The sequence below is a fragment of the Cyprinus carpio genome, chromosome B17 (genome assembly GCF_018340385.1).
Source record: "Cyprinus carpio isolate SPL01 chromosome B17, ASM1834038v1, whole genome shotgun sequence".
Classification (NCBI taxonomy): domain Eukaryota; kingdom Metazoa; phylum Chordata; class Actinopteri; order Cypriniformes; family Cyprinidae; genus Cyprinus; species Cyprinus carpio.
This window is the reverse complement of record NC_056613.1, coordinates 20085885-20107868: the sequence shown is the minus strand read 5'-3', so window position 1 is coordinate 20107868 and position 21984 is coordinate 20085885. Positions and strand designations below refer to the sequence as shown.

Here is a 21984-nt window from a genome sequence, read left to right as displayed (position 1 = left end):
TAACAAAAGTAGAATAGACTGACTTATGTGTTTGCCATGGTGCTCACACCCCATTCACTAAAATGAAAACGCTCCACTCATGGATGTTTGAATTTACTCACCAAATTTTATAACTACAAAATAATAGATGTTTATTTAAAACAAGACCATCCACTAATCGCCCCATTTCGGGAAACAAGACATACTTATCAGTTTTTTTTTTAAACATGAGTAAAGTGTGAGTTACCAGTTTGTATTGTAATTAGTGGTTGATCGATATTTAAAAAATGCCAAATATCGGCCGATATATCGGCCTTGGAGATATATCGGTCGACCACTAATTGTAATGTTAAAATCTAGAAAGACTGATATATAGACTACATAGACTGGATCTTGGCATATTGTAGTAAATTTGCAAATGTCTAAATTTACCTTTATTAACCAGTATACGCAAGTATTTTCCAAGCAAATTAAGTGCACGTTTTTATCATGTGTAAAATTACTGATTAACATGGCGGATAAAAGCAGCTTGTTTTTTTTGTTTTGTTTTTTGTACTCCAAGAATATACTATAGGCGTACAACTTACAGAACTCGGGTGATTTTTCAAACTTGACGTGCTGTTGTGGTAGGCCAGTTTCATATTTGGCACACTGCCTTTGTCTTGTCCTCACTCAATTTAAAGTGCTCCCTTACAGCTGAGGTCTTTGCCATTTTTGTCTTCTCTTCCAGATGAACTGAATCATGACGTTCGAGATGTTCACTCATGGCAATTCATATTCAAGGGCGAATGAGAACCGTTTCGCGGGGGATGACAGGTGTATATTTTCAACAGAAGTATACTGACTTATATTTTATTCATTTTTCATAATCACCAATTTCTTATGTATATATTTTACCCCCAAAAAGCAATACAGAAAAGCAAGATCCCTGACTAGCTGTGACTCACGTCAGAAGAACACCAGTCCTGAAACATTGCGAGAATGTGGCGCAGCTGCATCTGGAGGGTAAGTCCCGCCTCCCACTCGGGCTCCACCTCAACATGCTGACCAAGCTGCCTCTTCACCTCCTCCATCCCCTGCCACCAAAGAATGAGATCCAATTAGGCTACAGATCAAACCAAATTGAGATCCTTTTGCCAAGAGAAAGCATTACCTGCATACAACATAAGAAGTGAAGAAAGATCCTTAAACCTTCGAGGAACTTCACCCTCAACGTCTCAGTCCACACGGAGGGCTTACTGATTAGAATGTACCTGAAAACATCCAAATGGAACCAATCAACATTGAGCCAATTAATGAGATGTATTTATTTTCCATAATTCAAGGGTTGTGTGTAGACCTGAGGTCATGGAAGATAACTTGAACCCGGAAGAACTTGTCAGGGTTGTGGCCCTGGAACTGGAAGCGGTTGTTGCTGTCCAGATGTTCCATCATCATATCCATCACAGTGTCTATAATGACCTTGATGACGCTGCCCTCCTCTATCAACTGCCTGGCCTGAGAAAGAGAGAGAGATGGAAAACTTTACATGTACCTTCAACCTTTAAATTAACTTTAAGGTTTAGTTCCCCGAATATTAGTTCTCATTGTGTACTTGCGTCATACAATTCCAATTTGTAAGACTTACTTTCTTTTATGAAACAAAAAAGGACTAGCATTCTCTTATATATTATGGTTATTTTTAATGCCATTGCAATTAATGGGTGCTGAAGATTTCAGGATGCAAAAAGGTATGCTTAATGAAAAAGAATGCTAAAGCTCCATAAAAATGAACACAAGAACAACATCTGGCTCATGAATCAATAATTTACACAAGTTTTGTAAACTAGAAAGACTGATTCATTTATAATAACTTGTAATATTAATTATAATAACATTCTTATAATACTTTTTTTTTTGTCATTTTAGGGTGTGATAGCCGCAGTTAACATTTACTTTCATAATATTGATAAAAAAAATACCAGGATATTCTTTGAAATATTTTGTGTGTTCCACTGAAAGAAAGTCATACAGATTTGACATGATGTGAGGGTGAGTAAATGATAACAAAATTTTCCTTTTTGAGCGAACTCTAAAGCCTAAAGATTGAGATGCATCAAGAACAAATAGTAGCTACAGTACTGTAAAGTCAAAACATATGCTACAAAGAAATAAAAATAAAGCACAAATGCTTTAAAGTACAAAATCTGTCCTGTTCCAAAATGTGCCAGAATGCAGTTCATAACATATTAGGGCCCTATGAAATCAGTTTTATTTTCACAAATGCTTTAAAGTACAAAATCTGTCCTGTTCCAAAATGTGCCAGAATGCCATTAAAATTTTTCTGGAATCTTATATATATATATATATATATATATATATATATATATATATATATATATATATATATATATATATATATATATATATATATATTCATATATATATATAGTATATATATATATACACACACACACACAGTACAGGTCAAAAGTTTGGAAACATTACTATTTTTAATGTTTTTGAAAGAAGTCTCTTCTGCTCATCAAGCCTGCATTTATTTTATCAAAATACAGAAAAAAAAAAAACAGTAATATTGTGAAATATTATTACAACTTAAAATAATAGATTTCTATTTGAATATACTTTAGAAAAAATAATTTATTCCTGTGATGCAAAGCTGAATTTTCAAGCATCATTACTCCAGCCTTCAGTGTCACATGTAACATCCAGTCTATCACATGATCATTTAGAAATCATTCTAATATTCTGATTTATTATGAGTGTTGGAAACAGTTCTGCTGTCTAATATATTTGATGAATAAAAGGTTAAAAAGAACTGCATTTATTCAAAATAAAAAAAAAATTCTAATATATATATTCTAATAATATTCTTTACTATCACTTTTTATCAATTTAACACATCCTTGCTAAAAGTATTGATTTTATTTAAAAAAAAAGAGAGAAAAAAAATTACTGACCCCAAATTACTGACCAGTAGTGTATATTGTTATTACAAAATATTTATATTTTAAAAACATAGCTTCTTTCTTTTTTTTTTTTTACTTTTTATTCATCAAAGTATCCTAAAAAAAGTATCACATGTTCTGAAAAAATATTAAGCAGCAGATCTGTTTCCAACTTTGATAATGAATCATCATATTAGAATGATTTCTAAAGGATCATGTGATAATGATCCTAAAAATTCAGCTTTGCATCACAGAAATAAATGATAATTTAAAGTATAATAAATTTAAAAACAATTATTTTAAATTGTATTAATATATCACAATATTACATTTTTTTTTCTGTATTTTTGATCAAATAAATGCAGGCTTGATGAGCAGAAGAAACTTCTTTCAATTTATTAAAACATTAAAAATAGTAATGTTTCCAAACATTAAATACATTTTATTTATTTTTATCAAATTTAGTTTAATAATTTCAAAATTCTGTGTTTTCCATTACTTTTCTGGACTCCATTTTAATGGTTTCATTAAATTTTAATAATCAAAAGCATCTCTAAATAATGGTTTTAAAAAGAAAAAAAAATGAAAACGGTGCGAGCATCACACGTGTTGCTGTATGCGTGTAGCAAATGAAACCACTCGCCTGCTCCATTCATTCACACAGAGACACGCAGAACATGAAGGATTCATATTTAAATAGTATTTCTGCGGCTTAATATTCAAAGACACTAGTCCATATCGCATTTTGATTTCACCTCTGCCTTTTACAGTAAATTCCATTTTTATGACTGGATTATGTGATTCCGACCATGTTTGCTACATCGCAGAAATCACAGGGCCCTATATAAAGTATGTGCAGCATTCTCACCAGCTGTATGCAGGCACACCACAAAAAAATTAAAAAAAAAAAAATTCTGATTTTCTTTGTAATAGATAAAAAGTGTACAAGCAGGAAACTAATTACAGGGAACAGTATCTGACTGATAAAAGTATGTGTATCAATGCATGTTTAGTTAGAAACTAGTTTTAGTTAGATTATATTGGATAAAGAAAGATGCTAGACTTTACAGAAACATGCTTGATGTCATTTCAGCTAGCTGTTCATCATACCAAAGTGGGAACAGTGAAGATCTGCACAGATAAGGCTGTGATTGAGATGTTCCTCTGATGGTCATCGCTGATAAAGTCTTCCTGAAGTTGCTTGTAGTGCTGAAACATGACATACTCCTGTTAGTACTCAAACATTAGAATGATGTATACGCATGTGAAATGATATGCAGCTGTAAAATTATACCTCTGTGAATTTCATGGCAAACTGCCTCTTGAATTCTGTGTCCATCAGTAAACTACTGAAAATTAACTCATGGACAACCTTGCGAGCTCCTGAGGAGAGTAACAGGAAATTGGGTTTACGTCTATTTTACCGAATTTAAAAATGTTGGCAGGGTATTAAAAGTGCATAATCTAATGGTAGAGATTGAAATTTTGACCTTTATAAAGTTTGGCGTCGTGCAGCATGAGTCGACTGATCAGGCAGAGTTGATTGTTGTCAGCAGCCGGCTCCAAAGCCACCTGACAGAATACCTCCCTGAGGCCAACTACACAACCAGTGACAAGGACAAAACCTCAAAATTAGCTATTTGTTACTTCAGTTTATATATGTGTCCCTGGAGCACAAAAGCAGTCTGAAGTCGCTGGGGTATATTTGTAGCATTAGGATATTAAGAAAGATCATGTTCCATGAAAATATTTTGTAAATTCCCTACTGAAATATCTCAAAACGTAATTTTTGATAAGTAATATGCATTGCTAAGAACTTCACTTGGACAACTTTAATGGCGATTTTTTTCAATATACAGATTTTTTTGCACCCTCAGATATTGTCCGATCCCAACAAACCATACATCAATTGAAAACGTATTTATTCAGCTTTCAGATGTCGTATAAATATAAATTTTGAAAAATTTACACTTAAGGCTGTTTTTTTTTGTGGTCCAGGGTCACATATGTTCATTTGACCAGTAGAAACAGCAATATCGTAAAATATTATTGCAATTTAAAATAACTATTTTAATATGCAATGTATTGCTTTGCTAGAAAAACAGAATTTATCTCTCTTTTTTTTTTTATTTTCTTTTTATATCTATTTTTTTTTTGTTTTTGTTTTATATCTATTTTTTTTTTGATTTTATTTATTTGATGGAAAATATATATATATATATATATATATATATATATATATATACACATATACTTTTATTCAGCAAGGACATAAAATGAATCTTTTTTTTTTTTGATTTTCTTTATCAAACTACCTTTTATTGGTTTTTGGTTTAAATACTGTTCACTGAACTTTTTTATTCATCAAAGTATCCTCCAAAAAAATTTAAGTTTCCACAAAAACATTAAGCAGCAAAATATTTTTGCTATATAATCGATAATATAAATATATATATATATATATATATATATATATATTTTTTTATGTATATATATTTTTTATATATTTTTATATATTTATTTTTTTAGTTTTTGGGTTTGGTTTTAATTTTTGTTAGATTTTTTTTTTATAATTGTCAGTATTACTGCTAATGATTAAAATAATAATAAAAAAAATACTTGGTTCATTCATTTGGTAATCAGGAGATTCAGGAGGGCTATTTTAGTACATTCATGAAATATTTTTTACAAATGATTCTGTACTCTATTGTTTTAAAAACGGAACTATTGTAAATAAAAACCAGTTGTCACTTCACTTTCTGCTCCTAATCATCTACCTAAGTAGCCAATGATCTTCTGAAACCATGCGCCAAGTCTGAGGGCGAAGGTCTGATGAGCCATTATAGCAGTGTGAAGGATCTCCACCCGCAAAGGTATCTGGATGATGTGCTCCGAGTTATGCTGCAGAGGAAATGTAAAGATGGTTAAGACATCTATATACGCCCTCCAAAAATCATAAAAATGTTCGTGGTGGAAGAGTGTAGCCAGTATGTTTACTCTGATATTATCCTTGGCTTGTTGACAGGAACTGAGAGTACCTCTCTTCACAGCTTTCCGGCCCTGAAATCATGATAAAATGAGGTATGAAAAGTCTATACGCTGACTGTGTAAGACTATGTGGAATACTCTGAATACTCACTTCCTTGTCAATAAGTGCAGTGTAGATTTGGGCCTGATTCTGGTCACAGGCGAGCGCGCGCTGAAGTGTGTAGATGACGTGATCATATGAGTGATGTTCATCGTTGTAGAGCACACAGAAGTAGGTGTCTTCCTTCACTCTGAACACAATATTAAACGACGTTAACTTTTTAAAATTAAGGTGGAGCCCATTTCGGACTTTCCAGTTTGAGGCTTTAGTAACTGTATATCTCACTTTGGCTTTAGCTCCTCTGATAGCTCATAGGTTTCTTTCCAAACCAGCATGTCTGTCATGTACCGCAGCAACAGGTGGAACAGCATCTGAGCCCTTTCTCGAAGGCCTGGATCCATCACGCACTCATCCTGTGACACACATAACAGCAGCTGTCACTGAGAGTCAGTTCATCTATAGTTGTTCACAGAATGATTGTACTTGATTTGTGCTCACATACAAACATCTACCTATTAATTCACCCAAAAATAGATATTTAGTGAAATGTCCAAGCTGCTCATTTTCATGCGATAAAAGTTAATAAGGACTGGAAACGTTGAGCTCCAAAACTGACGATAATAATAATAATAATAATAATAATAATAATAATAATAATAACAAAAAAGTGGCATAAATCATCAAGATTAAGCTTTAGGTTTGACATCAATGATGATTTCGATGACTAATTTTATTTAATTTATTAAATAAATAATTATTTGAATTTCAATTTCATCAATGTTGAAATCAATTGTGCAGCTTAATATTTTTGCGCAAGCTGAAATGTATTTTTCACAATTCTTTGATGAATAGAAAGTTCTGAGAACATCATTTGTTTAAAATAGAAATCTTTTTGTAACATTATAAATGTCTTTACTTGATCAGTTTCTATAATTTTTTTTTACTAACATCAAACTTTTAAACATTAGTATACACTGGAGTTCAAAAGTATATAAATATGCATGTATATATTTAAGAAAAATATGTTACGCTTATACATTAAATATATTTATATATGATATAAATTATATGATTATAAATATATACATGTAAATATTTTCAAAATATATGCTGTATGTGTGTATTTATATATATATATATATATAAATAATAAATATACACAACACACACATATATGTAAACAAAAACCTTTATTTTGGAATCGTTTGACAGCACTAAAATGGTTTGAGAATTTTAATTGTTGGGAACAAATGATCTGTTAATAGTTCTTTAAATGGCTTTATTATGATTATTTTAGGGAGAGTAGGCTTGCATAGAGATGAGCACAACCTCACAAGAACCCACTGCTGTTTATTCTCACGTGTATATTTTGTTTGTTATTTGGCAGAATGCAAGCTCCCAAAGGTCTACTGCATAACTAAATATCCTCAATTTCCTCAACTCCACCAGAAGATCACAATCTGTAACATCTCCTAAAAGCCAGTCACACCAAAAATAGTGACTAGGTACCGAAAGAGCTTAATTTGACTGGAAAAGCAGCAAAAACATAACAAAACACGACAGGCCCTTTGAGCAGAATATGATGTTTGCTGATTTGGTTGAAATGTCCATCTGTCATGTTCATTATGTTAATGTTTAGATTTCGCCAGAGGGTGTCAAACACAAAAAGGCACCTGCTGTTTACTGACAAAGGTGGCCATGAGTGAGTGTGGATCTGGAGCCTGATCTTATCACGGTGGATCTATTGAGTTATCAGAACACTGAAGCAGACCATCTGCTTTCCAGGCCAACATCCAGGCTCACAGCAAGAAATCAGTCGATATCAGAACACCCTCACTCTTTATGGAATACTGGGATTTAGATGAATTAATATGCCCATCAACACCCAAAATCTACAACTGATAGTCTTTCATTCTTTCTAACTATTTCGTACATTAATTTCCATGTACAACAAACCCTCTTACTAAAGACTTCTTCTACTCATGCAGTCCTTGTATTTTTTTTCCAGCTGGTTTTGCATCACAGGCCTGCTGCGTGTCACTTTCCCACACACTTTGTGTTTTCCCACAGAGGGAGGGTTGGGTTTAGCAAACGCACGGACAGAACAGCTCCTCTGACCTCAAGGCAGGAAGTTAGTTCAACAATATTGTTCATGGAAAAAAGGTCTTAGCATCGATAAGAGAAAATAAACTGTACCGTTTCCATAGTGACTGAAGTGCCAGGGTCATGTTGGGAGCAGCAGGGTCCGCTCTTCCAAGCCTCCAAATCTCCACAGTCGCAGAAACCTCCTCCTGCTGAGGCATGCATCTGCGGTAGCAATGCAAATTGTAAAAATAAATAAATAAAACACAGTAATAAAAATAATAATTCTTTAGATGGTGGTAAATTTTTCAAAAATTATTAGTAAGAGTGCATGTACCTTGTAGCGATGACTTTTGTGCACGCTCTTCTGGAAGCATTCTATGCAGAGTACACAGGTGGGATCTATTGCACAATCCCTGGGATATACAAAAAAAAAAAAAAAAAGAGTTCAGCATAAGAACTTCATAGAAGTATGGTGAATGGTGTAGTGCTGATATATACTTGCAGGCAAAAATAAATAAGTAAATAGCAAAAATACAAATAGATAAATAAACAAGATTTGGACACACTTACAAATTCTTTATTATTGCTATTGTCTGCCATTTATAATAACAGTAGAAGTTATTTCTACATTACACACACACACACACACACACACTATATATATATATATGGATGGATTGATGGACGGATGAATGGATATCCATTTTTAAACCCTAAATGGTAAAACGTTAAAGGGGTCATATGATGTGATTAAAATTTTTCCTTTCTCTTTGGAGTGTTACAAGCTCTTGGTGCATAAAGAATATATGTAAAGTTGCAAAGACTAAAGTCTCAAATCCAAAGAGATATTCTTTATAAAAGTTAAGTGTCAACCACACACCCCTAAAGTGCCTAATTTAAACACGCCCCACGTCTACATCACTGTATGGGAAGATTTGCATAACACCACCCAAATATTCACGCAACGAAAGAATGCGTAACTTTTATTCTCGCTGTAGTATTGTTGTTGCCGCCGGCGCAATGTTGTGGAGACGCTGTGTGTTTCGTTGTGAAAGCGAAACTACTTTGTTTGGTCTTCCAACAGAGGACACGACTAGAAATCAGTGGTTAAGTTGTATCTACAACACTGTTCCAGAACAGTTCAACCCAAATATTCAGATGTGTGCAGCGCATTTTGCGGAGGACTGTTTCCTGGAAGAGTAGCCTACAATGGCGGTGTCTGTTTCTATAAAGTTGGGCAATTCCAACTTTGCAAGGACAGCCTGACGCTTCTGACTCACAGCCGTAAGTATGTTTTCATATGTAAAGAATTTGCCACTGACGATTCAAACGCAAGTTTTGAGTGACGTGACATACAGCCAAGTATGGTGACCCATACTCAGAATTCGTGCTCTGCATTTAACCCATCCAAAGTGCACACACACAGCAGTGAACAACACACACACAAGCAAAGTATGGTGAACAATAATAAGAACACGTTGTATGCATTTAAGGAGCAGTGGGCAGCCATTTATGCTGCGGTGCCCAGGGAGCAGTTGGGGGTTCGGTGCCTTGCTCAAGGGCACCTCAGTTATGGTATTGCTGGCCCGAGACTCAAACCTCAAACCCACAACCTTAGGGTTAGGTGTCAAGCTCTCTAACCACTAGGCCATGACTTCCCCCAGTGTAGAGTAGCACTTGTAGAGTAGCGCTTTTTTGTTGTCGTTTCTCCAACACAAATGTGACATGGGTTTTACGTTTACGCGGCGCGATACGCAATGTATAATAAGAGAGTGTAAGTCATTATAACCAGTAATTATGTCCCCACTGGATGCTACAAATGCCTTGTTTGTAATGGGTTTTATTGCTTTTGTCTCGTCGCGCCGGGACACACAGCATCACAGTATGGTGAGGGGCGTAACATTTTCGTCACACACTTGAGGAATTGTCCAATCACAACACACTGGATAAAGGTGGGGCATAGAGGAGCAACGATAATGTACAGTACGTGGAAAATAATGTGGTTTTTTGAACCTTAGACCGCATAAACACATCGCATTACACCAAATACACAACATAATATTCTTTTTAGCAACATCATATGACCCCTTTAAAATTTAATAATATTTTTTCATTCATTCATTCATTTATTTCTATATGATTTGTTTGTTTTACTATATAATATGGAATAACTTTTATCAATTATTCCTTTAATGCTATTACGCAATGGTGGTGGCATTAGCGTTTAAAATATTTGGGGTTAAAAAGATTAAACAAATGAATGAATGAACAAATAAATAAATCAACTAATAAAGAAAAAAAAAACATCTAAACCTTTTAATCATGTTCACGAGAAACCTACATTCATTCAAATGTTTCCAAATTTTTCACTGATAGTAAATACAGTACACAATATCCAAGCAATGACTGAAAATTGTTGAAATATGAACATTTATTTACACCGTATTACCCCAATTTGACTAATACACTCAAATTACTTGAATAAATGAAATGTGCATTATCCACTGATAAGGCTGTCCATTAAACAATCTGCACTGAGATGCTGGCTCATCGATCAGTCTAGCTGATGTTCTCCTGTAGGAGTCGATGACTGCATACAGTATCAAAGGGGCTCTGGTCTAACCTGCAGGAGTAGACGGTCTCGCCCTCTTTAAAGACACGTCCACACTGCTGAGCTGAAGAGCTGCTGTTGTATTGCTGTAGCTTCTGCAGGCCCACACAGGGGTCCTCTCCAAAAAGGAAGCACTCCAGAGGATACAGGAGGCGTTGCTCAACCTTTTTCTCCTCCTCCCCTTGTTGTGGCTCCGTCTCCAGACAGTAAATTAGAGGGACTTGCTCCCCTAAATAGCAGAGTATGGCAGCCCCTCTGTTCGAAGCTTCCTGCCATTTTGTGGGAAAAAGTGAAAGAGCATAGATTATATAACTAACCAAATACATTAAAGGGTCATATGTGTCCTGGACCACAAAACCAGTCATAAGTAGCACAGGTATATCTGTAGCAATGGCCAAAAATAAAAAAATACATGGGTCAAAAATTATAGATTTTTCTTTTATGCCAAAAATCATTAGGACATTAAGTAAAGACCATGTTCCATGAAGATGTTTTGCAAATGTCCTACTATAAATATATAAAAACTTAATTTGTGTTTAGTAATATGCATTGCTAATAACTTCATTAGGACAGCTTTAGAGGCACTTTTCTCAATATTTTTATTTTTTTTTATTTTATTTTTTTTTTGCACATTCAGATTCCAGATTTTCCAATAGTTGCATCTCGGCCAAATATTGTCAGATCCTTACAAACCATACATCAATGGAAAGATGGAATCAGATGATGTATAAATCTCAGTTTCAAAAAACTGACCCTGATGACTGGTTTTGTGGTCCAGGGTCACATAAAAGCAAGTTATTTTTGTACATTTTGAAATAAAGGTCCTCAAAAATTTTTATTTTAGTCAAAATCTTCCTCCTCAGTTCAAAAAGAGCATTTAAGAGTATTACGTAAGAAAGCTTCAGTTCACTGTAATTAAATGGAAAAGAGCAACTAGAAAACTAAAGATTTCCTTTTGTTTTCTACAAAGCAAATAAAAATTGAAAATAAAAGAGAAAATAAAACTTCTGAATACAGTCTGAAGATTTTCTTTATTATAATATTATATTTAAATACATATTTCATTATAATTGTATATCTATAAATGAATATTAATATATCATTTTAGGACTATAGTTGTAGTTTTTTTAATATATTATTATATATATATATATTTTTTTTTTTTTAATAAATGAGTAAATAAGTGGGTAGCTATTATGCATGTAAATTTTGGTGGTTAAATATATTCATATGCAAACACCAAATCACAGCAAAGATGGTGAACAGCATGCTATGTCTGTCAGTATTCAGAATCTTTACAGAATACAAGATCTAAACGACGTTCCAGTTAGTGATTACTGAAACTATTCGTTTATTAATGCAAAAAATAGTGTTCCTGTAGCTCAAGTGGTAGAACATTGCGTTAACAAGCGCAAGGTTCGATTCTTCGGGAACACATGATAGGTAAAAATTGATAGCCTGAATGCACTGTAAGTCGCTTTGGATAAAAGCGTCTGCTATATGCATAAATATAAAAAAAAATTAAAAAGTACACTAAGTGCATTGCAATAATTTGCATCAATCAAACAAAGACGTTTCAGAGCTTCTTAATGCACAGATAAACCTCTTATAAATGGCCTTTGACCCCTAGCCATCATAATCGAAACCGCGATGCATACCCATCCATGCCAATAAAACTGAATGATTGAAATAAATTAACCTCACTGTCTGCAGCAAGATCTGTCAAAGAAGGACCAAGGGTCAGTGCTGCTGGCTACTTCCTGTCAACTGACTAACGAATAAGGCTGCTTTAAGCAATGCAATATTAAACAGGCAACTATGGCAGAAGTGCATTATGATACATCACGAAAGCAGATTTATGTTCCGTCTCTGCATATCAACAGGAGGAGATACATTTCAACATCACTATCAATTCCCACTTCAGAGAAAGTGGATATCTACATCCTGATCTATTTCAAGGTTGAGAAATCAAGAGGAATATATTTTCAATCTCTGCTGTCTATGCAAATGTAACACTTTTACCAGCGTTTCAAATTACTCGTCTTACTCCTCTTTCAAATTCAAACTTTAAAAAAAAAAAGAAAGAAAAAAAATCTAAGATGTTATTTATGGAAACAAAAAGAAAAAAATGTGAAGGTTAAACACTAGATTTGGTAATATCGCCCAAGTCTAAAAATATAAATAAATAAATAAACAGTCAATTCTGGTTATAGAAGGAGCTGCATGAAAGGGTGAAAACACATGGTGAAATTGTGTCGTATTCAACCCAATCTACATAAAAATGAAAATGTAAATGAAAGATATTATAGTTTTGTAAACAAACCCAATTTACTAAAGCATCACCTCGAAAATTCACATTCAAAACTGCTCGTTTTACCTGCAGTACCTTACGAGAAACCATTCAGTCTAACATAAAATATTAACAGCTCATAAGAAAGCGCAACGTACTGTACTAAATGCTTTAAAAGTGCGCGATGTGGAATAAAGAGCAGTTAAAGCGGGTGTTAAATCTGCTCGTGTCTGCGTGCTGGATCATAATCAACAATCATGTAAACAAAATGCAGTATCTGACCAATATGTTCATCGTTAAATCGTAGATAACACAGAATCTATAGGTTTACCACGCATACTCAGCATATACATTTCCCTGCTGAAATCATAACATATTACAAAACGCGTGTCACGCGACTGAATTTGTCTTAAGTGATTAAAAGCCAAATATTTACCGTGCTCAACTGTACACCGTTCAACGACTCCGCCATGATCCAAACGACGTAAAGCGTCACCACAGCAACACAACCAGGACGGATTTGCAACAGTTTAAAAGTCTTTTTGGTGGATTGGATTCAACAGCATAACAAGTATACAGACTGTGGGCAAATTATAAAAGCATGTGCATAGACATATACATTACATAACACAAATAATAACATAAAAGGACATGAGTTATAGCATAAAAAAAAAAAACTAATAGTCTATTTTTTGAATCGAGGACCGAGTCCTTTCATTATTTTTAGCTATACATCACGTCAACAATAAGTAACTATGCAGAAACTAGTGCGAAATGAGCAGCAACAGAGTAGTAAAACTATCAATACGGAGACAAGATAATAAGTAATAGCGAATTTATAAAACTGAGAAAATACCAAGTAATTAACAATTACTGAATGAGATTAACTTCAAGAACTATTAAATAACTATGACACATTATAATGAATTGATTACTAATCACAACATGTCTTAGACGTGAGCAATTTCCCCCACTTTAAAATTATGGTTCATATTCCTGAAGATTAATTAAAGAGCGAAGTTGTGATTTATAATTTTATAATCTAGACAATGTTGTGATTTGTAGTTGTTTTGTGGTTATGAAAATAATAGGGATGCCGTAACTTATCGCTCCTCAGGAGTGAATTACGAATATTATGAATCTTAGGTTTGCGTAGCCTACCAATTTTTAGCCCTGCAGCGCCCTCTGAAGGAAATCACTTTTTCATGCTGGACCCTCATTAACACTGAAGAGTTTAAATCCAACGTCAAGGTCAAACTAACAAACAAACAAATGAATAAAACTGCCACTCACAGCAGTATTTACAGTAAGGGAGAGTGGAGTATGTTTACACAACCCCAAATGACGTCACCCAAGGAAACGTCAAATCAAGTTTCATCACTCTGTAAATGATACTCAAAAATGTCTTGCTGTACGTACAGTAACTGCTATTTCCTCTGTATCAAAGTCAGTGGCAGGCAGCATCTCACTCACAACGCGTGCATAAACACTTATGCTCATCATTATCACTTCCTACACGTGCAGCTGAACGTTTATTACCACGTTCACGGGGATTGAAAAGAGAGTCTGGGCTGATTTGACAAATAGATACGGAGACTGATGACATGAACAGTTATTCTGAGTAATTCCCGCGATCATCTGGAATAAGAGGTAGGCTAACTCTTTTATTCGTTTTTTTTTTATGCATCATGGAATCAAAACTTACGACTTAAAAGGGAAACGACAAGTTGTTGCGTTGTAAAGTCAAACCCTTATGAAAATTGTCCCATGATTTTTATTTTAATTTTTTAATAGTGTAGTAAAAGTGTAGGTTTACCATTTGTATAACCACAGTTTACTACGAATACCAATGTTGGTTAGTGTAGCAAAACTATGGTTAATTTGTGGTTATGGTTTAACTAGATTATATTAACTATGTTTTTTGGTTTTATTTGTAGTAAAACTATGGTTAATTTTTGTAAGGGAAACCGGTAACCTAAGCGAGCAGGTCTATCAGTATTAAAATGCTTGAGAAAAATATAATATAATACTGATATGGTTACAATTTACAATAAGATCCCATTAGTTAAGGTTAGTTAATGCATTAACTAGCAATGAGCAATACTTTTGTTATAGTTTTGTTATTAGAAGTATTTTATGGTTAGTTCATGTTCACTAATGTTAACAAATACGCCAGTTTCCAGTCACATCAGCAGCTTAATAAGAGGTTTTTTTTTTTTTTTTTTTTTGGTGTTGTTTTTTTTACCAAGGTGTGAGTTCACCTCATATGGTGGTCGTCGTCATATTTAGGTCACATGACCAGCTTAGTGCTGTTCACTAAATGTTCACTAAATTGTGATCTTAAAATTGCCATCTAAAATTGTTAATTTAGTTCATTTATCCAACATAGCAAGACTAGCCTATGTGATAATATGAAAACGTCCTGCATATTAGAAATCACCCACAACGTGTTTTATAATATTTGACTTAGCTGTGGGAAGTAATCTCAGAGGAAAATGAGAACAAAAAACTTCTATAAATGTATTTAAAGTAGCAAGTGAGGATTGTTTCCCAGCATTACTACTGACATTAGCGTTGTCCTTTCTTTTTTTTCATTTCAACTTCATGCTTTTTAAATGAAAGTATGTTTTTGTCCCCCATCATTTTGGATCCCACTCTCAGCTTTCCAGTGACCATGAACATAACCGGTCCAACAAACCACACAAACAGCTGTGAACCACCTTACGAGGAAGAAAATCCACTTCCATTAGTGGTTCTCTACAGCACTGTCCTCACATTAGGCCTGCCTGCTAACCTGATCACAGTCTTCCTCACGTTCCTCGAAGTGTGCCGGAAGAACGTCCTAGGAGTCTACCTCTTCAGCCTGTCAGTGTGTGATCTGATGTATCTAGGTACACTTCCACTCTGGGCCATTTACATCAACAGAGGTCATCACTGGGAGTGGGGTTCTCTGACCTGTAAGTTCACCGGCTATGTGTTCTTCAACAACATGTACATCAGTATCTTCTTGATGTGCTGCGTTTCCGTGGACCGCTTCGTTGCGGTGGTCTACGCCATGGAGTCTCGAGGTCTGAGAAAGATGAGGCATGCCATTATCATCAGCGTTGTGATTGTGGTGGTCGTTGCTGTGGGACACGTGCCGGTTTTCACCATGACAGAGGGCGACTCTGAGAAAATAAAGGAGAAGCGGTGCTTCGAGCCAAGCGACCCCTCTGTCGTAGTGACGGGACTCAACTATGCCCGCTTCTTCATCGGTTTCTTCATCCCGCTGTGCATTCTAACAGTCACCAACTTGGCCATCATTGCTAAAGTTCGAGCTAGCACTGGTTTGAAGCCACGGGCCAAAGTCAGAATTCGTAACTTGGCCTTAGCCGTCATCTTGTTCTTCTTAGTCTGCTTCACGCCGTACCATGTGATACTTTTGCTACGTGCCATCAATTTCCACTTCTCCAATGGGAAATGTGACTTTGAAAGAAGTGTCTACACACCATATACAATCTCTCTGGGTCTGTCTACCATCAACAGTGCCATAAACCCTGTTTTCTATGTGCTTAGCAGCAACAGTGTTCATAAGAAGATCCACAAAGGCCTACAAGGGTTACGTAGCAGCTCAAGATCTTCTTCTTTTGCATGATCTCTTTTGTTTCCATAGCTGGGATTTTGTAGCCTGTACAACATTTCAATGTTTAGTATTTAAATATGAAATGTTTCTGTTATGCTTGTTCATTAAAATAAAATGTTATTGACCTTATTATGGATGATTCATCTGTGCCATATGTTTACTGTTTTTTTTGCCCTTGTAATTTTTTAATTAAAAATGTCATAATCTTTTGGTGAAGCAACTTTTCTCTAGTGACATATGGCAGATTTTTTTCTTTCTTTTTTTCATTAGTACTAGTATTTGCCATCTTATAGATCTTAGCAAAGTCCAAGTGTGAAATAGACGTTTTTGAGTTTAATGCATGAAGCCACAGACACGTAACGAGGAAATGGTTAGAGGTTAAGTTAGGCGCTGATGTGCAGAAAAAGAGGATGTCTTTCTGTTTGCAGGTGACAGTCTAGACACGTATGGACTGTGTGCCTGCATTTAGACACGTAGTAACACACATAAACATATGAGCTTGACAATGGCTTATTTTTTTTTACTGATTTAAAGGATAAGTTCACTGATTTTTAACCAGCTTTGTAATGTAATGTCAACTGTAATAATGTTTACAATGTCAGTACACGAACAATGTGTTACCTGCACTGTATTTGTGTATTCGGAGTGCATTATGAGTGTTGAAGTTTTCCTTTTTGGCCACTGCCATTTTTTTTTTTTTTCTACATAAACAGTGAACTTTTATTAAAAACCCATCTGTTACCCTTCATTAATTGATTACATATAAAAGGTGAACAAATGCATCAGTTTGATGATTCATTTCTCTTTTAAACTCCTAGAAGTTTATGTATTTGGAAGAATACAGTGAAGAATCAGGACTTGATGCATGAAATGTTTTGTAGTGGTGATGACTTTGAGCATGAGAACGGATGCTTAAATGTGTGTTTGTAACTTGTATTTTCCATGACCTTTAACTGTTTGTGACCTTCCCATCTGCTAGGTTGTAATAAAAGGTAGAGCAGTTCTGATTTTTTTTTGTTTTGAGGTGAACACACTGAATGACAGGAAGTTAGAGAGAATCATAAACCAGGACTGCCACAAAAAGCTAAATGTAGCAATCTTTAAGTTTTTAAGGGGAAGGTGTATGATGGCAGACTAAATCAGGCAAAAGGCTTAAACTCAACCAATTTGGTGACAAATTGTTGATGTATTTAAATGGTCTTGATATGAAATTAAAGTAAGATTATATTTTTTAAACATAGATTATTATTATAATTATTTTTTAAATGGATATCCCACCAAAGCCATACGAGACAAACAAATAAAACAAAATATGCTGTTGAAGAGCTTTAAACTGCTCTTTTTATTACTTAAAGACAAACTGCTCTAAAGTGCAGGACACCAACTAATAGAACTGTATATTCATCTTTAAAATATTAAATATTTCAATTATAAATATACCAAATACATTCAAACAATACATTTCAGACAATAAAAAAAATAATGTAGCTTTAACAGTAAGCCATGAGCTTAGGCAGCCGCAGCAGGCAGTGGAATATATAAATAAGTAAATGGCTGCATTAACTTCCTGTACTTCAGGTTTACAGTGATTTTGTTCTTTTTACACACTTGTTAGTTCTCTTCTGTTGCTTTTGTGAAAAGCATCCTTTTTGTGTTTAATCTGTGGCAAAGTGTGTTCGTCAAGTAACTTAGGAATTCCTTCATGAGCTAGTGTGCATACAGCAGAAGTACTTTTGTCAATCACACTTTTTAACAGGCTTGGATTTATTTATAAAAAGTGCTTGGAGAACTTTACCTGTGCTTGTTTCTGTACACATTCATGAATGCAGGCAGTAGTGCGTACTTTGTTTAAAGGTTCAGATTTCTAAAGAAGTGTGTGTCAGTGCAACTGTAAGAGAGTGTGTGTGGTGTGCATGTGATGTTGATTATTGCAGAGGATCTTTCTTGTTCTGGTAGGGCAGGAGGTTCACGTTGTACTGGCTGAGCCACTGGCGTGAGATCTGATAAAAGAATCCTGGTGTGTTCCGACATTGTGATGATGGCATCAGCTACAAAAAAACAACAGAAACAATTCATCACAAATCAAAAGTTCATCCACTTTTATGAGTTTGTTCATTAGTCAATTACACTAATAAAAAAATAAAAAAGTTGTAAAAATGAAACAAAAAAAGATTGGAGTCATTTCATATTCAATTTTCAAATTAATGTAGAAACAACAAAGACAGTATATTTTATATATATTAGTTTAATGGCATCTTTTTTATGACTTAAGGCATAACTGATGTCTCTAGGAATTTTTCCCCCCAATATTTAATCATTTACTAGCAATTCAGCATTACTGTATAATTGAGAGCTATCAATTAAAACATTTATTAGACTTTAAGAAATAACAACTTTAAACTTAAGTGAACTTAATCTTCAGATAAACTCATTATAATAAATATCATATTTACCTGTGGCCTTCAGCAATTAGGAAATATACAGAAATTGAATAAAGTTATCAAACACTACATTCTAAATTAAATATACTGTTGTTTAATTGTAACATATCTAAATGTTATTTATTTGATTGTTTTTTCTTTTTTCTTTTGATCTTTGATGAACAGATATCCCAGCAGCTGGGTTATTTGGCTGCTATTGCTTTAAGATCTGCTGCTGCTGAATGCAATGTGATGCGGATCTTACATGCATGCTTGTAGTTTCATTCACGCTTTAATATGAAATGATACAAGCTACAGCTGACAGGACAGAAAAATTAGTTTTTACTGACATATGACCTGACAACATCTCATCTGACCACAGTTCACTGTTGTTTTACTGAAGCGCACACACACACACACACCAACCTTGGTTTGAATAAGTGCTCCCGCAGGGTATTCTGGATCTTCTAGTTCAAGATTAAGAAGAGTAGTGGTCTAGAAAAAAAAAAAAGTTTTTTTATTTTAGTAGCACCACAAAAGACAGAATATGTATTAGCACACCTCTCACCTCAACAAGCCACATGAGGTTACAAATTCTGTAGCACAAAGGGTGTGCCAATGTGCCACAATTGAAGACTGTAACACTCACCTGTGAGTCAGTGCTAGTGTCAGGCTGTCCGAGCTGGAGGGTTTTGAGCAGTTCTTCGTGGGAGTGTAGTTTGGGTTTGGGACCTGATAGTCTGAGAATTTTGGACCCAGACTGTAGATGACACCAGAAATTTGCAGCTTCGCTGATGGAAAAAAAAAAGAGCATGCAAAAGACTTTTGACAATGACAGACACTCCATTGATGCTTCATCAATTAAAACAGACTTGTGCGCAGAGATTGAATTATAAACCACAACATTTTACTGTGCAAACTTGTTTGAGCGCACTTCAATCAGGGAAAATATTGACAATGTACACATACTGGAGATTCCTACTCTGATCTTACACTGTTCAATGACGAATAAGAGTGACTAAGATAAAGAGAAGGGAAAATCTATTCATCTAATCTAGTGTTCTTAGAAATGTATCTGTGTATTCATATTGTTTTCAATTAAAGTTTAATTAAAAAGAAAGTAATGTAAGGCAACTATCTAAAAGAGATTACCGTATTTTTCGGACTATAAGTCGCACCTAAGTATAAGTCGCATCAGTCAGAGAGAAAAAACATATATAAGTCGCACTGGACTATAAGTCACATTTATTTAGAACCAAGAACCAAGAGAAAACATTACCGTCTACAGCCGCGAGAGGGTGCTCTATGCTGCTCAGTGCTCCTGTAGCCTTCCCCTGAAAACATGGGCTGCATATTTTACTACCTGCAGTTTGTAATCTGCAGAATAGGATTTTCTTTTTGGGGGCATTTTGTTTGCATTCAGTCTTTCTCAGTTGTCTTTAAGTTAATACTTCAGTTAACAGTTTTCAGTTGTTTTCAGTTAATGTTTTCTGGGGTATGCTACAGGAGCACTGAGCAGCATAGAGTGCCCTCTCGCGGCTGTAGACGGTAAAGTTTTCTCTTGGTTCATGTCAAATTAATTCAGTCGCAGGACCAGCCAAACTATGAAAAAAAGAGTGCGACTTATAGTCCGGAAAAATACGGTAATTAAAAAGAAAGTAATGTAAGGCAACTATCTAAAAGAGATTAGATGTTTTAAATATATTTTCTGTTTTCACTTTAGTGATTTTGTTGTTTTAGTTTTTTTTTTTTTTTTTTTTGGGTGTGTGATACTCTAGTGATAACGGTTTTTATCACTCCGCTTGCTATATTTCTCACAGCGAGTTTCATGGTAGACACCCGAATCCACTATAATTTTATAAATAATACTGTTTCTGTGTCACATAATGTAGTTTTATGAGTTTTTTCATTTTATTTATAATTAAATTTTTTATTTTTCATTTTCAGTAAAAAATGTATACACCTTAAATACACCTTATACGCCTGTAATTCTACTACTACTAATAAACAATTAATAATCAGTATTTACAAAAATAATGTCAAACATTCATAATGCTTTAACAAAACTACTTCACCTTTCTTCTTTTAAGAAATAGTCATAAAATAATAAAACATTAGAGCAAGTCATAGAAAAGGAATATTCAAGTCATTATATGTATGAATTGCATTCATAATTAATTTTATGAAAAAATTAAGAGATTGAGAAACAGTCATTACCAAGATGGCTGCTCAATGAACCATCTAAGAAATATACTGGCTATATAAAATGCATCTCAGTAACTAACAAAAGCCATAGACTAGTACCTTGATATTGCTGCAGACTGAGAGGGCTTGTCTAATGTGCTCTGCTGTAGCACAGACAATGTAGGGATTTCCATAACGGCAGGGTCTTTCTCTCCCCCCTCAACTTGAAAACAGCCATTAAAAATGAACCAGGGATTCCCCTTTTCGCCATTTTCATTCTGTGGAACACAAGCATCAAATACCACAATAACATTTCAGTCAGGATGTAACAGTTTGAAAGTAGGCCAATTTTGAAACAGTAAATGATAATCATGCAGCCACAGAAATTTTTTTTTTTTTAAAAATGTGAAAAACTATAAAACATACATTTTCAGGAAACTCGAAAGTTCCTGCTTCTGCCACAGGTAGGGTTGATGATTCCTCTGTGCTGGTATTGTCCTGGAATGCACCCCAGTCTGAAAACCCACTGCCATCTTGCTCGGGTTCTGTCCAGTCCACAGAGCTGAACGTAGACCAATCGTCAAAGCCTTCACAACTCTGAAAATCATCTTCACCATAACGGTCCAACATACAATCCCCCATTACACACAGCAACGCTCCAATTCCACCTGAGAGTCTACTACTGTTCTGTCTACTGTTCATCTACTTGTTCTGTGGAGCTACAGCAGGATCAGCAGGGTTACCATGCCTTTATCCC

General features: G+C 34.6%; 3 protein-coding genes across 3 annotated transcripts in view; 1 reads left to right on the top strand and 2 right to left on the bottom strand.

The window, feature by feature from the left end:
- The window catches only part of ubr1 (ubiquitin protein ligase E3 component n-recognin 1), a 31377-nt gene extending 17557 nt beyond the window's left edge, over positions 1-13820 (bottom strand). The window contains 14 exon segments of the mRNA XM_042742704.1: positions 927-1055; positions 1133-1232; positions 1319-1476; positions 4038-4136; positions 4222-4310; positions 4418-4525; positions 5705-5828; positions 5925-5987; positions 6067-6205; positions 6301-6428; positions 8212-8322; positions 8435-8513; positions 10724-10989; positions 13438-13820. Of these exon segments, the coding sequence (XP_042598638.1) occupies positions 927-1055; positions 1133-1232; positions 1319-1476; positions 4038-4136; positions 4222-4310; positions 4418-4525; positions 5705-5828; positions 5925-5987; positions 6067-6205; positions 6301-6428; positions 8212-8322; positions 8435-8513; positions 10724-10989; positions 13438-13473 (1629 nt within the window). The 5' untranslated portion in view covers positions 13474-13820.
- Positions 13821-14037: 217 nt separating this feature from the next.
- gpr132a (G protein-coupled receptor 132a) lies at positions 14038-17905 on the top strand. Its single transcript, XM_042742702.1, has 2 exons — positions 14038-14651; positions 15663-17905. Exon 2 carries the CDS (start codon positions 15676-15678, stop codon positions 16633-16635), a length of 960 nt encoding a protein of 319 aa, XP_042598636.1. The 5' UTR covers positions 14038-14651; positions 15663-15675; the 3' UTR covers positions 16636-17905.
- Positions 17906-17936: 31 nt separating this feature from the next.
- LOC109063804 overlaps positions 17937-21984 on the bottom strand; it is a 4822-nt gene continuing 774 nt past the window's right edge. Inside the window, exons 2-6 of the mRNA XM_042742703.1 lie at positions 21654-21984; positions 21348-21505; positions 19693-19834; positions 19470-19538; positions 17937-18671 (exon numbers count right to left, since the gene is read on the bottom strand). The exon at positions 21654-21984 is cut by the window's right edge and continues 178 nt beyond it. Coding sequence (XP_042598637.1) covers positions 18549-18671; positions 19470-19538; positions 19693-19834; positions 21348-21505; positions 21654-21929 — 768 coding nt within the window. The 5' untranslated portion in view covers positions 21930-21984 and the 3' untranslated portion in view covers positions 17937-18548. The remainder of the gene's footprint in view (positions 18672-19469; positions 19539-19692; positions 19835-21347; positions 21506-21653) is intronic.